Here is a 16916-nt window from a genome sequence, read left to right on the forward strand (position 1 = left end):
AACAAATATGATTTACAGCAAAGAAAAACGCAACAAAGCCGACAACAACTGAATTACAGTCTCCTGACTTTGGACAGACACATACAAAATTTGGCTCCCGACCGTACCCCTTACCTGGGATATGCTGTATCAACACAAAATAAGAACAAACTATAAAAATCAGTTTAAATATATCATGTCATCTCTAGCCCTTTCTATTGAAAAATATGAAGTTTAGATAAAACATCATTTAGTGTTTTAGTTCTATTCATGACATGAAATAGAAGGTTGCGTGAGAAATATTATTTTTACGAAAGGCACTATATTTACAGAAAATATACTGATGCCGATTGTAAACTTATTTAATAAAAGTATTTACTAGTCTGTATCTCTGTAAAAGAAATATTACAGAGCTCAATAAGCAGATTAATTTGAACGCATTCTAGTAACCGGTTGTCCACGGATGCTGTAAATTGTACACACCATAGGATGCGACTAGACGAAAAAAATTATTTACAGGAAAAGTTGAAATCGTGATGTTTGTCTTATATTTTAGTTTCCAATTTTTCCATTTCGTACCAAAAAAGTTATGTCTAATAGTAGACATCGTTGCCTGTTATCAAAAGGTTTCATAGGCTGATGTTCCTTCAGCATGTTTAATAAAGTGTTTGGATTATCAGCAGTGAATATATCATCATTATACTTCCTATTTTGAATGAAGTATCAAATGTTGATTTGGGAAAAATGTTGATTTCCACTTTCTGAAGTTTCCCCATGAAAAAAAAACCAATAAAGAAAAAGTTCTGCAATTGTTGGTGTTTAGGAATTCCGATAATTTGACGATATGAAATCTTGTCATTACGAACAGAAATATTGTCAATCCTTACTTTATTAAACTATATCTTTCTTTTACTCCTATATAATTACATGTATTACTTACGAGAGTTATAGAGATCTGGTATTTGTATATCTTCCATTTTAAGAAAATACGGTAGAACATCTTTATAACTCCATCCCGTACAACCTTCTGTAGCCCATTGATCATAATCATGTCTGCTACCACGAACAAATGCTAAGTAATTTATAGAACTTGATCCTCCAACAACACGACCTCGTGGCCAATATGATTTCTGCAAATTGATAAAGTGACTACCTTACTATTATTATACTATACTTATCAGAGAGAGAGAGAGAGAGAGGAGAGAGAGAGAGAGAGAGTAAAATTCCTTTGGTTACTTTTTAGTGAAAACACACATAAAACATATGGAGAATCGAGAACACGTATGCTTACTCAAAAGAATAAGAATTACAGTTGCTTTCTTCTACGTTATTTGGTCTCGGGTAGATAGTATTGACAATCATACCTTATTTTCTTATTTTGATACAAACAACGTAAATTCTGATCAATACCCATTGACACCGTACCTGGTCAACCATCGCTCGATGACTGTATTTTTGTGGTACTGTAAAATACGCCCAGTCTTCATTAGACAATTGTAAACTACCAACTTTTAATGGAACACGTATATTATCATTGTTCAGTTCAGATCCACCAGTTTCAAGTAATAATACTGATACATCATTGTCTTCTGAAAGTCTGCTAGCTATGACAGCTCCAGCTGACCCTGATCCAACTATAAATATAAGAATAAAATAAAGATTTTACTACATAAGAATATTGTTGAAAGAAGTAGGTTTAATTGATATTTATTGTTTGCTTAAAAGTATGGACCTTCTAAAAAGATTTTTTTTATTATTGCAAATGCATATCAATGTGTTACAAAATGCTAAAAAAAACTTTCAACGCCAAGATATTTTACAAAATATGCGTATATTTCAAATACATTAGACATTGCAATTACGTGTAAACAAAAAGGCCGAAGATCGACCTTCCATGTAAAGTTCTTTTCCGAAATTATAGTATTAAGAAATTGAATTGTACAATACATTTATAGAATGCAAGCGAAATGAAAAAATAAAAAAATCTTAAATAACTTGCCAACAATATAGTCATATGTTGAATTAACTTTGATATTAAGTGCGTCATCTGGATTCTGTTTTGTAGTAAACCAATACAATACACCAATAAAAGCTGTAATGACTGCAGCAGTATGAACCATTTTCTGAAATATCAAGGAATATCAAGGACTTTTCGTCTACAAAAGACCCATGAGTGGTGCTACAATTTAGAGATGGGTCCTGCCACCCCCAAGACCCCCTGCTTACACTTTATTTTCCACTGTAATAAATTTAAATCTGATGACGTTATTGGAAAGAAAATTGTTAAAAAACTTCTTTTCCATCATTTTATCATTGCACAGTTTTCATATGATGCTGTTTCGTGGAGATGTGTTTGATTGACCGTTAAAGTATATTCAATAGGCCTCGATGGTTAAATGGTCTAGTTAGCTCATCTTCAGTAACCACTGCATGTTAACACTGATATTTTGAGTTTGAACCCTGTCGTGCCATATGCGTTCGACTCCGATCCTGTATCAATATAAGAGTAAGGAATTATGGTACATGTAGGATTGCCCATGAGATAACTATCCACCAGAGTTCAAATAAATTAAATGTAAGCAATTATATGCAACCGTGCGACCTTCAACAATGAGAAAAACTGATACTGTAAAGTCGGCTATGAAAAGCCCCCCCCCCCCCCCCCCCCCCCCCCCCGACATGAAATATTTGAAACAATTCAAACGAGAAAGCTAAAGTCGGGAAAAAACAGTTGTTTTCAATTAGTTCCGTTGATTGATATGGCCGAGCGTTTGGTTTTGTGGGGTTTTATGGAGTTCCTCCTTTTCGAATATACCTTGGAGTTTGTTATTTTTGTTAACACATTTTGAAATTGACTAGGATTGCGAAATTACCTGCTGAAGGTTAGTCAGTGGCTCTCTCCTGTGTAGAAGAAACTGATTTCCTATTCTGATAACCTAATACGCTCATCAAGTAATATACAATTAACTGTGTTGGTATAACTTTATGTATGAAGCACATTTTTATCATGAAGAATGTCTCGCCGCAGGGACAGTGATGCACATAGTTATACAATAGGTGCAATTTTGCTTATGATGTTTTACATTTTTTTCCGTCTAATGGGATTTCTTCATTAAGTCTTCTTTCTCAAGTCTTTTATATGACCAATTTGAGTTGATCTATATTATGGCGTCTTGATAGCGAAACCATATTGAGAGGTTTATGGTATAACAATGGGTTGTTTTGTAAATGAGCAAGTGACAAATCAATGGAATCGTTATGTCTCCTCTGGACACATGGCCAGCCTAAATCTGTGCAAGTCATTGCGTCATTCATTGTTGTGACTTGGGAACCCAAATTTCAAATATCTTATTTTCATTTAGGCTGAATGTGACGATGTCCACTATATAACGAATTCTGTTTTTTTTCTGCATTTTTATTGGAGGTACAATCAATTGATCTAACTATTCCCAATTCCTGCCAATCCTATTTTATATTTTACCACTCGCCAGCAGAGGGCCATATAATAATCGATTTAAAAACCTGATGAAGAATTGGCCAAATTTGGTGGATAGTTGTATGCATTACATTTTTGTTCAAATCAAAAGAGTATTCTGCCAGCTTATATGACCTGCTGCTTCATTTGTCCGTCTTGTCCTATGTAGTGCTCTCGTGAGAATGTAATATATTTCATTAAAACTTCAATTATTTCGCTGGTATTTCCGAATAAGATATATTCGTGTGCTGTAAATCTATGGGAAATATCGTTAACTTTTTGGGTTTGGTTATTTCTTTTTGATCCCTTTTGGTGAAATAGCTCTTCACCGGGTTCTCCTCTCAAATTCAGGTCCTTATAATCCTTGGCATTTACTTTTTTTATATGAGCGTTCCTGATGAATTTATATTTTTTTTAATATATAAAAGAGCTATAATTTTTCCTTGATAAGTAATTGAATCAGGTAGTAATTGGGTTTGACAGATCAATATGAAAGGATATCATCTATTGCCAAAACAAAACATAAGTTTGTGCCTTTCCATTTTCTCCTTTTTTTAACATTTGAATCAGCCAAAATATTTTATGTGGACATCATAACATATATAGATTCATAATCAGATTATATAAGACTTCTAAAAGAATATACGTTATCTACAATCTGGCCTTCTATGTGACAAAAATGACGCGATGACATACAAATTGTTAGGCGTCAAAGGTCGAGAGGAGGCATTAACGTTTCCTCGTGGTTGTCACTTGGTTGTTGACGCCACATATCCAAAATTGGTACATTCGCGATCAGAACAAATTTAACAACGTCAACGATAAGATTCAAGCAAGAAGAACATCCCATTAGACGAATGAAAAATTAACACAGTCCTTTCGACGAAAAATACTTATTGATAAATGTATATAATTTTTAAAGTCACATCTTAAGTTGTGTATAAATTGTACTAGTGTATTCAGTAGAGGATGAAATATTGTTCAATATTTAAAAAAAGAATCTTGTGAATTTGTTCAATCAAATAATAATCGATGTTATACTTTCAGATTTAGAACAATACCAATGAATAGACGGATTGAGTTGACACTGACATTTACAGAGGGAAGTTTCAACCCACCCGACTGTCCTTGGTTTCACTTCAGTTATCGGTCTTGGTGTTGGTTTCGATTTCGGCTCATGGTAAATATGTCCAGTGGGTGACCAACTAATTTGCCTGTTTTAAATAATCAAACCACAAAAAGTCTTTTTTTGATAGGAGACAATACGCATCTTCAATGATTATGTATTAATATAAAAATTAGGAGATGTGGTATGATTGCCAACGAGACAACTATCCACCAAAGTTCAAATAAAGTGGATGTAAGCAATAATAGACCACCGTACGATCTTCAACAATTAGAAAAAACCCATACCGTATAGTCGGCTATAAAAGGCCCCGACATGAAAAATATGAAATAATTCAATTAAGAAAACAAACGGCCTAACTTATAAAAAAAAACAATTTACGAAAAACAGACGTCAACCAACGACACCCACTGAACTACAGGCTCCTGACTTGGGACAGGCACATAAAGAATGTGGCGGGGTTAAACATGTTTGTGAGCGCTCAACCCTCCCCTAACCTGGGACAGTGATGTAACAGCACAACATAAGAACAAACTATAAAAATCAGTTGAAAAGGGCTTAACTCATCAGATCGATTTAAAGAAAAACATCAAACAGGACAGGACGTGGCAGGGTATATACCCATCCATATAAGTCTATTTGGCTGTGAATGATTAGCAAACACAATTGTTTACAAGGTCTGTTCACTAATGCAATTTAAGAAATCTTATAGACGTAATATCAAACTTTATTTTTGATAAATTTTATTGGTTGAAGGGAGTAGAGCCACTAAACCTAATTAACGGCCCTGTAAAGGTGATTTTTTAAATCTTAGTTGTTAAAGTAAATCTAATGTGTATGTATTGCTGAATGTATTAATTTTGAAAGAATGATAAAAACAATGTATTTCTGCATCATATATAATAAAAGTATTATCCTGAAATAGGAAAAGATTTCATCTAAGTTAATTTTTCCTGAAATTGTAACCTTTATCACATTATTTCATGAATTCACCACGCCCATTGAAATTTTGGTTGAAAAGTAAAGAATATGCTAAACAAGCATTCTGAGAGTATTGTATGGCAATACATAGTCCCCTACCGGTTAAAAAGTCATTGTACTGGAACAAAATGCTAACTTGATCTATAACTTGTCATGGTGTAAACTATATAACAAATAACAAATTGATAACTTCAAGCATGATGAAAACAAGTGTGGAAAACTGATTATTAGCCGTGAATTTTCTAAGTCTCAAGACCATAAATCTGCAAAATAATCACCTGAACCAATTAAAATTCGAAATTGATCTGTAACTTGTCATTGTAAAACTATATACCAAATATCAAATCATTAAAATGACACTAGTATATATACGATTATGTAGTCCTTTCTTGCAATTTCGTTTTGTTACAAAGTGTATTTTCAATCATTCCACATAAAAGAGTAAGGCAAATGTAATAAATGGAAATTGTTCAAAATGTCTGCTTATATTACAATTCAAGAAATGATAAAATCAATCTAAAAGACGTATCTTGTGCAGAAAATGGCTTTACCTGAATGTGTCATGCAATACTGTAACATCTAAACTGTTAACAAACTTTAATCAAGGTTAGCTATATTTAGATATTTGAATAACCTACAAATTAGTAAACTCATATCAAGGTGATTGTTCTCTTTACTGAATGTACAGTTGGCAATTCCTCACTTGATCATATATTAATAGTGAGATATTATTCCTCATTTCTTCGAACAAAAAGGGAGCCAAAGTCAGCTATAGAACACATGCGCATCTGAAATTCAACAATTGCGATATCTTTGTTGTTACAATTGTAGATCATTTGAAACGTTTTATAGTGTTTATACCTAATTATTATCATCTTAATGAAAAATCACTCTCTCCCGGCTATTTTGGTTAAAATCTTGCCTGTATGTATGAGTATTACCAAATCCACTTGGAAATACTGTTAAAATCCTAATTTTACATAGCGATTCTCTTAATACTTGGCAATATCAGTTACTGACTAAGAGTTATAATTTGGTAATACTTGAATGTACATGAATACCTTTTCACATTATAAAATTTCACACATCTGCTTATCTCAAAATAATTAGTTTGTTCATTATGACAAGTGTACGTGTGACGTTTTCTCTTTACGTCTGGAGTAACAAATTATAAGCCTGGTCTCTTTGACGAGGTTTTAGATGTTTAAGCAATCATCAAAGTAAACCTATCATATTTTATCTATATATCATATATATCCCTGACTCAACTCAGTGTAAGGATTCGATGCGAGTAATGAGTAATTTTTTTCTGTATTTTGGAGGTGTTATGGTAATACATTCTTAAGTCTGGAAATAACCTTAAGAAAATTATACATTCTGATGATTTTTTCGGGATAATTTTTTTTTTTTTTTTTAGAAAACACTGAACTTGTAAGGTTAAATGATTTGCAAATAATGACTTTCAGATGCTGCAGAAGCGTGACAATAACCACTCGTTTAAACGTAATGTCATATCCCTTGCTTTTTAAGATCATTGACTTATTGCCGGCCACTTGTTCACAAAAAAATTCAAGTATAAAAAATTAAATATATCTGACAAAAGTGTGAAACATTCCCGAGAAAAATGCAGATTTACGGGATTCAGTCATCCCTTTTCTTCTGAAATCTAAGACTGAGTAATTGGAAAAAAAGGATATTCTTGCAGCATTTCATTTGAAATTTGCGTTATTCCCTGTCGATTCTTCTTTACATGTATTCACGGTCAAATCTTTTGAGACCAGTTAAGATTGCAAGCACTCCTTTATTTCGAGTTGTACTTTGTAATTGGTGTTCTAATTAACGAGTATCCCTATATGTCTTCAAACATGTTATTATCAACCTGTAAGTCTACTCCCATTGAAGCAATACTTAGCCATTACATAGGAAGCTTTAAGCATGGTTGTTTCCTGAAAAATTGTATATCATGCTCTGTTTCAAAAGATTGGAAAAAAATTCACACTTATATATATATATATATATATATATTATTATTTGCGTGAAATAATTATAAAATAGACGTCATAATAGTAGCTACGCAAGTATAGAGCAAATGAAATAGTATTCCAAATATATATAGCGCTTATTGAAATTGAATCCGTATTCAAGCCTCTTTCCCTCTATATATTAAAATATATATGTATTTATATTTATGAAGGAAAGAAAAACAACAGCAAGAGTTAAAATGTCTAGCTCTTTCATCCATCTGAAGGTACTTGTCTGAGACGTTATTATTTGTTAATTTGTTGAGGAGATTTTATGACGTTATGTCATTATTGTAGTTAGCCTTCAGCTTTACTAATTTTTAAAAGTTATGCCCCAGTTCCTCCCGGTATGCACTGCGTTCTCTATTATATATGAATAACTGTATTATTTTAATTTTTCCAATTCCACAGCAATAGAAATGTTAACTTAATTGAACTTTCTGATATAATGCATGTTTTATTTTATTTATTTTTTTTGTGGACACGAATCCGTTCACAAATAAAACTACCGGGGTGACCTATACATAGCATTTTTTGCCAATTCTCACAAGTGATGCAATTTATAAAATTGGATGACTTGCATGTCGTATTTGCATTTATATGGAATATATTTCCCCTCAGAAAATGTTTTTACTGTCAGACTATAAATAATTATATCCCTTTGAACAGACACCGCATTTAGTGTCATTAATCACTTTCATGAAAACTTAAATGATTGCAATCAAATTTGGCTTTGGTAAACTGTTTCGTCATATATTTTAGTTGCCGTCGACTGTATATTAAATTTACCTTTGAAGTTAGTTGTTTGATTTTAACGCTTTGAAAGAATAACGGAAGCTTTGATCGCATGGAATTAATAGATATATGTAAAGATACAGTACCAATACGTTAAGATTGCCATCAACAAAAAATGTAAGACTTATATTCAGGACAATTAATAGTGAAAAGTATTTATATTGAATATTATTACCTGCATTATAATTGCATGCACAGAGTACATGGTAAATTAATTATCATTAACACTACATTCTGCACATACTACAATTTTAATGGTTTTATTTTTTGTCTAAATTCCCCAACAGTGCCTTTTCCTCTGGTGAGATCTGCAGCTTTTTCTCCTATCATTATGCAAGGTGCATTTGTATTCGCTGAAGACTCACGCTTTACTGCTGAACAATCTACGACTCACAGATCCTTTATGTCTTGAACTCTACAATTAAACCAATAAAACAATCAAGAGGAAAACAAATCAATTTCGTTTCTTTTTTTTCTATGATGTCATACTTATCATAAACAACAAAAATTGATCCAAAATAAGAATACATATATATATATATTATTAATAAAAACCTCAAATTATTGATTTTGCTTTATTTTGTGAACCGTATGAATTAATTAACGAATAGATATGAATCAAAAAGACATATTATATTTCTTAGTATGTTAAATTTTATATGTATTGCAATTTTTTATTTATTTCCAGTAATCACTAGACTAAGATTTGTGACAAATAATTAAACAAGGTCAGTAACAACATACAAATAACATTTACATGATCATAATGTACAAATGCACACATCAACTACAATAAGTGAATATGAAAAAGTCTCCCGATCTCAGTTCTAATGGCTGTTTTATGACTGAAACTGGTTTTTTTTGTTAACTGTGAATTATTGGGTTATGTATTAAAATTAGTTTGTATCATCTATTTAAAAGATTTTTAAGTATTTCTTGTGTATATTTATAATATCCTAAAATAATTCGTTCGATTTTCTTTATATTTATTTTACAATTTAGAATGTTTTGTTTTTCTTTTTTTTTATAATTAAAGGAATCACATGTAGAATCTCTTATTTCTTTGGATAATATTTGTCTTTTCAATTAAAATATTGTGTTCACTTGTACATTTTGCTGCTTATTCTGGTACTTTATTCTTTTAAAAATGTTTCGAAAATATTCTTTTTCATTTACTGAAGCAGTATTTTCGTCGGTAAATTTCGATTCCGCATCTTTATTAAGTTCAGATAAAATAATCAGTTATGTATTTTAATGTCTACCAGGTATAAAAATTCTTTCTCAATGACAGAATGTATTTTGCAGTAAGTTTATATTTTTTTTATAAAGGCTTTCGTTTGGAGTTGTAAATTGTAAAGTTTGAGGAAATATATATTCTTCCAGAGGAGGTCTACCCAGCTTGTTGCGTGTACCTAAATTTAACGATGATTTTCTTACCACTAGAACATGTTTACAGAATGTGAAGTAGATTTTCTTGCACACGCGCCTTTATCAATAGATTTGAATTTATTTTTTTATCTCATTCTCTTGTTCAACTCCTTCTTATGCTTTATAATAGGTCATCTTTGTGTCCATATAGCAAACTTCAGAGATAATTGTTGGTCCTTGTTATTCCAAAACATCGAGGGTGTGTGTGTATGATTTTAAGAAGTAAAACACCTTTTTATTTCTTTTTTGTGATAGGGTGTAAGATAAACAATATTCTTAATGTTGATCCTACACAATTTATATTGTTATCGTCTATTTGATAAATATACACAGTCATTGAAACATTATGTGCATACATATTCACTTTTTTTACCTTAACTGTGGGTCCACTACAGTTGTCTTGTCGTTTAAGCTACTCATTCTACAAGTGGACACCGGGTGGTAGATTGTCGCAGAAAAGTGACGCAGTATACATTCCCAAATATGAGTCAATGTCAAATGTTTCCTTGTCACATATTCCGTCAATGTCATATGCGTTCAATGTTGCACCTATTTCTTTCATTGCTTTAGTAGTTACTTATTGTTGTGATTTTCGAATAGCTACAAAATGCACAAGACAATACATATAACAAAAGATAAGTAATTTCAGAACCGTTTTTTTTTTAAATTAGCTGTAATTCGGTATTGACATAACTAAACTTAAACTATACATTCCTATTAAATTTATAGTTTTTAAATTATGTATTTGTCTTAGTAATAGGGTTGCAACTGCACTATTCAAAGTTGATAACCATAGACTGTATTGACTGTACTACTTAAGAACATTTGGTTTTGAAGCTAACAGACATTTGGGTTCCAAGCATTCCGAACTTTTTTAGTCGTAATCGTATCTGAGAATCAAGTGCCGTGCGGACTGAGACTAGCGTCTTGCGTTCAGATACAAAAATCTTCTTGACAACTGAAAGGTTCTTACGATGATATATGCAGCGCTTAAAATCGATATTTAACATCTGAAATTTATTTTGTGAACTAAGAACAAATATACATTCCTTTTTTCATTGCGTACATCGTAAAACAATTGTAATATCAACCGTGCAGACAAATTGACATATCATCGAATAGGCACTTAGAAACTAAATGAAGTTTCCTTATATACAAGAAACACAAGCTCAAGAATATAGCACCAACATGCAGAGTTTCTCTCCATATGCAGGTGCTCCTGTAATGCTGCGACACAGCAATGAAAAGTACACAATAAGAAAATGAAAATCTATCTTTTGTCGTACAGGGTATTTCTCACCAGACCTTCATTTTTTATTTCTAAATGTAAGTCAAGATATGAAACAGACTTATCTGTATATATTTTTAGAAAGGAATGATAATTTCAGAACCGTTTTTAAAAATGAGCTGTAATTCGATATTGACAAAATTAAACTATACATTCTTATTAAATTTACTGTTCTTGAATTATGTATTTGTCATAGAAATAGGGTTGCAACTGCACTATGCAAAGTTGACAACCATAGACTGTACTACTACTTAGGAACATTTGGTTTTGAAGCTAACAGACATTTGAGGTCCTAGCATTCCGACCTTTTTATTACAGAATCAGGTGCCGTGCGGACTGAGACATGCATCATGCGTTCAGATAAAAAATCTTTTTGAAACAACTAAAAGGTTCTTATAATGATATATGCAGCGATTAACATCGATTACTAACTTCTGAAATTTATTTTGTGAACTAAGAACAAATAAATATTTACATTTTTTCATTGCGTACATCGTAAAACAATTCTAATATCAACCGTATAGACAAAAAGAAATATCATCTAATGGGCACTTAGAACCTAAATGCACAAACAATGTTGAGTTGATCCCAGAACTGATGGTCTTTGCGAAAATACTTATTCAAATTGTTTATTGAGTTACATCAGACTGAATCAAAATTTGGTAAAACATAAGTATTACCCATGCAAGAGGTGTTTGTATAGTGCTTTATAAAATAAACATACTCTTTTGCAAACATGTTCTTTCCTCCTTACTTCTAAAACAAAAGGATAAGAGTGCTGTTTTCATATGAAGGGAACAATTTAAAACCTAGAAGTCGACAAAAAACAGACAAAATCGTGACTAGTAGTTCAATACAGTGAAGTTTCCTTGTATACAAGAAACACATGCTCAAGAATATCGCACCAACATGCAGAGTTTCTCTCCATAAGCAGGTGCTCCTGTAATGCTGCAACACAGCAATGAAAAGTACATAATATGGAAAAATGAAAATCAATCTTTTGTCGTAGAGGGTAGTTCTCACCAGACCTTCATTATTTATTTCTAAATGTAAGTCAAGATATGAAGCAGACTTATCTGTATATGTGTTATATTTTATTTCAGGTAGAATGGAAAAGATGCAATCAACATACTCACTGAGTTAGCATGTTAATCTATAGCAAAAAGTGAATAGTACTAGCTTTATTTTTGAAAGCTCCTGTTCAAGATCTGTCTCAAAGGAATAAAGGAAAAGATTGCCTAGAAAGGGAGAAAATTTGGTTTCAACGGGATACTTGGATTTCTGTTGAAAACACAACCACAAACGTAGCTAATGCATCTCAATTTAAAATAAAGCATTTTGATTTGATAGAATTTTTTTGTCAGAATCAGAGTAGTATTTAACGAAATATAAATTGCCACTGCCTAAAACAATATATTTGGTTTACATTGTTGGTCTTTCTTTTTACTGAAACAAACTTTCTGTCTATCTAAAGATATTTTTAGATGAGGAATGCATTGATAAAACAAATATAAGTAATCAAATTTTGATCTTATCACTGTATTGAGTATGATATGTTAATTTTTCTCTCGAAGCAGTTAAATCTTAAAGTTTTAAATCGTGAGACTTGTAGATTTTAAGACCTCCATATTAAGATTCTGTTACGCCTGTTTGTTTTTAAATTGTAGTCGTTATTTGTGAGGTTTAGGTATAGGATATGATTTGAACAGACTGATCATAAAAGTAGAAATGCATTTAAGGTTTGCAGTCTTTATAATTGAAAAAAAAAAATTTTGTTGAAGGAATTATAATCATCTGCATAACTTTGTATTTATGATGCAACTTATTAAACACATATGAAAATATGCATGACATACAGATGAAATAGATAAGGGTATACGTAAATAAGATACCAACTCAACGAAAACAAAACCGAAAAGATATTTAAAAATTACGATACACGGGTGTCTAAACTAAATGTCAAGCTGTAACTATTCCAGAGTCTATGAAAGTTGTGAAAAAAGTTAATCAGAAGCTCTCAAAGATTGCACTAACACCAAGTTCTTTATTACAAAATATTGTCTATCCGTATTTGAGTTTGGTCTCCCAACTGTTTTGTTTCAAGCGATTTTGCCTAATTGCTTTTTATAATCATTATTTTGTCAGAAGCGAAAACATATAATTTCTTTAAGAACATCCTACGGATAACAAATCACAAAACAATCTAAATTACATTCGAGTGATGACTTAAAAATGGAATTTTGAGTTTTAAACAAAGAATAACCTGTTTCAATTTTTAAGTCAAAATTTTAAAATATTATAGTGAATAAAACTAGCCTACTTCGCAGTCTTACGCTAAACAGGAAGAAATGGTGGTGAGCAACTTTCCGTTTCCTTCGACGGAATCCAGGATCGCTTTGTCTCGCTTTCGCGAATGAATTTCGCAGGCTCGAATAAAACACTTACCTTCTCCGTAGCTGTAAATTATTTAGAATGTCGTAGCCCCGATTGATAGTTTCCCGAATGAACAAAATATTTAAAAAAAAATGTACATGTAGCTGTGTTCCCACACTGCGGTATAGTCGTCTGATCTATAATTTCACCGATTGTGTCCTATTCCCAATAGTGACATTTTGACTACATGTGTATTTGATTTGCAGTTAATTCATCCCATCGGGATACACTTAACATGTCAATACACACGGTTTCGCACGTTTGATGTATATGCGATTTCATCAATTTTTACTACCTTGATTTGTCTCTTATAAATCGAATACTAGTAACCAGATTTTAACATCGGTAAACTACTGTTGCCTTAATTTATATAAATATGTTGAGGATTTGGACTTCTAATAATACATCACATAACTTGATATTTCATATTAATAAACTGACTTACCCTTAAATAAACGTATACAGTTATCTTTTCAAAAACAGACTCTTAAATGCCCTTACACTCTTGTGAAACCTAAATGATTTTACAGTTCCTGATACATTTATGAAGTCAAAAGCGTTGAAAAGTATATATAATGACAGACAGTCATATGTTGAGATGTTTTAAACTAAACAAAAATATATTAATTTATAAGAAAAGTTACTGTTTAAGAATGGGTCGGGCTTAAACATGTTTGAAAGCTCTAACCTTGGACAGTGGTGTAACAGTATAATATAAGAACTATAAAAATCATTTGAAAAGGGCTTAACTCATCTAATCGATGACACAAATGTTAGGCATGGTATATTTTCCTGAAATATGTATGTACATATTATCATAAAGTATATCAAAAGATCGGTAACAAAATCAAACCATTGGATATATTTATTACAAACTGTATACAATAGGTATAAAAATAGGTGATCAATGACAAATATTACAGATGCTTAGACTGCATCAAATGTATTCAGAATAAATAAGGGTACATGTATCCTTTATAAAATATCATTTTCTATACAAACAATTATTTATGCATTATCACTAGACTTTTTTTAGAGATGTAGAATTTAAAATTCGTATACAGGACATATTTAACACTCAAAAGAATTTATATGACTTATGACGAGTATTTATTTTCCTGAAAAAATTGTAAACTATTTAGATGTCCAAAAAATACTGTATATGAGTGCAAACAATTACAATTTCAAAGATGTTATTTTTTGTCTAAATTCTGCGACGCTGTCTTTTCCTCTAATGAGATCTGCAGCTTTTTCTCCTATCATTATACAAGGTGCATTTGTATTACCAGATAATTGACGTCTTGCAACGGAACAATCAGCGACTCGAAGTCCTTTAATGCCTCTAACTCTAAAATGAAACAATAAAAATAGAAATCATAATTTTCTTAGAAGTAATCTATTTTATATCTTCTATAATATTTAAACATTTACCATCTGTTATAGATACGTCTAAATATTTGACAACTTTACGACAAACGTTCTACATCGGATAACTTGTGGTTGTACAGGACTAACACCATCATTTATATATACTTCGTCTCAAATTTAGCCAAACAATGTCAGATATGCTAATTTGTCCAGCGCCTATATAAATATATATACACATCCAATAAAATTTCTTTACCTTAACTCTGTGTCAACAACAGCTGTCTTGTCGATGAGTCCACCCATTCTACACGTGGATACTGGATGGGAAAAAGATACAGCAAAATGACGTACCATACATTCCCAATATGAATCACTGTCAAAAATATCTTTGTCACATATACCGTCAATATCAAATGGGTTCAATGTTGCACCAATTTCTTTCATTGCTTGGGTAGATGCAATTTGTTGTGATTTTTTAATAGCTGAAAAGACATATAATTCACTGATAATTTTAAAAACATCGTATAGTTCATCTTCCCTATCACTAGCCTTTGAACACCGAGGTTGTCGCTTGAAGTTCATCTACTTATCACTAGCCTTTGAACACTGAGGTTGTCACTTGAAACCTTTTGAAAGACTCCAATCTTGATTAATTTATGCCTCTCTTTCAACTCTAGACCAGATGTCTTGGGATTTTGTGTTGTAAGTTTGCTGTTGAATTGATGCACACCCGAAATCTCCTTTCATTCATTTTTTCCGAATTTTGTGGCATCACGAGTTTGACAAAATATTAGCAAGACCATTAACTTACCAGTGCCTGGAAGTTGACATAGAAATGATCATGAAATAACAATGCAATGAAGTTATTGGAAATATAAATTTGTCTCTTTTATCAATAGTAGTTTTTTAGTGCTTCGTGTGCAAATGTAATGAGCCGACCAAGCCATTTCCAACTATCTTTTATGGTTCGCGCTGTTTACACCACTGTCCCAAGCAAGTGGAGGGTTGAACGCTCACAAATAAGTTTAACCCAACCCACATTTGTATATGCCAGTCCTAAGTCAGGATCATGTTACTCAGTGGTTGTTGCTGGTTTGTGTCCGTCATATTTGTGTATTTGTTTATTGTTTGGCAATAAATCAGGCTGTTGGTTTTCTCGATTGCATTGTTTCACATTTTGTCATGACGGGGCATTTTACAGTTTTTGGTCATTGTTGAAGGTTTTCGGTGAATTAAAATTGCTTACATCCACGGCATTTTGACTCCGGGGGATATAGTTGTTTCAAGGGCATTCATACCACATCTCCTGATTTTTGTAACAGACTAAATTATCACCGCTTTTTTTGCTGTCTTTCGTCTTTGGTGACTTTTTAAAGCCAGAAGGTCTTTAATGATTAACTATATAGCTAGATTATAACGACCCGAGTGTCAACTTAGGGAATCCCTGCTAATCTATATACTATTATATTTTTCAAAAAATTATATATGTTTAGGTAAAATAATAATTGCACATCTACACAGACAATATTCCTACAAATGGAATCACTGGTTGACGACAAGACTTAATAATCAAAACAACTTCACTGACAACCAATCACTGGCTATAATCAAAAGAGCGAAGGAAAACTGAACAACGGAGAAAGGTTGCAATAAGTCCGAGATTGCTTTGACGTCTGATGACCACTTTTGACTTGTTGGGGCCGATACGAGCAGTATCTCGTTCTATCGAAATATCTTTGAAGGTTTTAATTCTGATGCTAATAAAGGAATGAACTTATTACACATATTAAATGGTTGCTTTCTTATTAGCTATGCCAAACTTTCAGATGGAAATAAAGATTACTACAGACACTAATATTATATAAATATAATTTAAAAATCAGAACGGTCATTATATTCATGACATTTTTTATTACAATTTCAACTTTATGATTTGTAGCTCCTTTGACTTTTTATGTAGGCAATGCATTCACAATTCGCACAGAAACCCCAATATTTGTCAATATATTTTAAAAAAGCATA

The 16916-nt window shown here is 31.8% G+C and overlaps 1 protein-coding gene across 2 annotated transcripts in view; it reads right to left on the reverse strand.

The window, feature by feature from the left end:
- Nucleotides 1–16916, reverse strand: part of LOC127730080 (glucose dehydrogenase [FAD, quinone]-like) — a 41628-nt gene that overhangs the window by 14112 nt on the left and 10600 nt on the right. Inside the window, exons 11-12 of one of the 2 annotated variants that reach the window (XM_052238130.1) lie at nt 15151–15376; nt 14377–14874 (exon numbers count right to left, since the gene is read on the reverse strand). The exons of the other annotated variant lie outside the window; for it this stretch is intronic. Coding sequence (XP_052094090.1) covers nt 14703–14874; nt 15151–15376 — 398 coding nt within the window. The 3' untranslated portion in view covers nt 14377–14702. Of the gene's footprint in view, nt 1–14376; nt 14875–15150; nt 15377–16916 lie in introns of those variants that run through there. 2 annotated transcript variants of the gene reach the window in all.

This window comes from Mytilus californianus, unplaced genomic scaffold (assembly GCF_021869535.1).
Source record: "Mytilus californianus isolate M0D057914Y unplaced genomic scaffold, xbMytCali1.0.p SCAF_2, whole genome shotgun sequence".
In the NCBI taxonomy this organism is placed as follows: domain Eukaryota; kingdom Metazoa; phylum Mollusca; class Bivalvia; order Mytilida; family Mytilidae; genus Mytilus; species Mytilus californianus.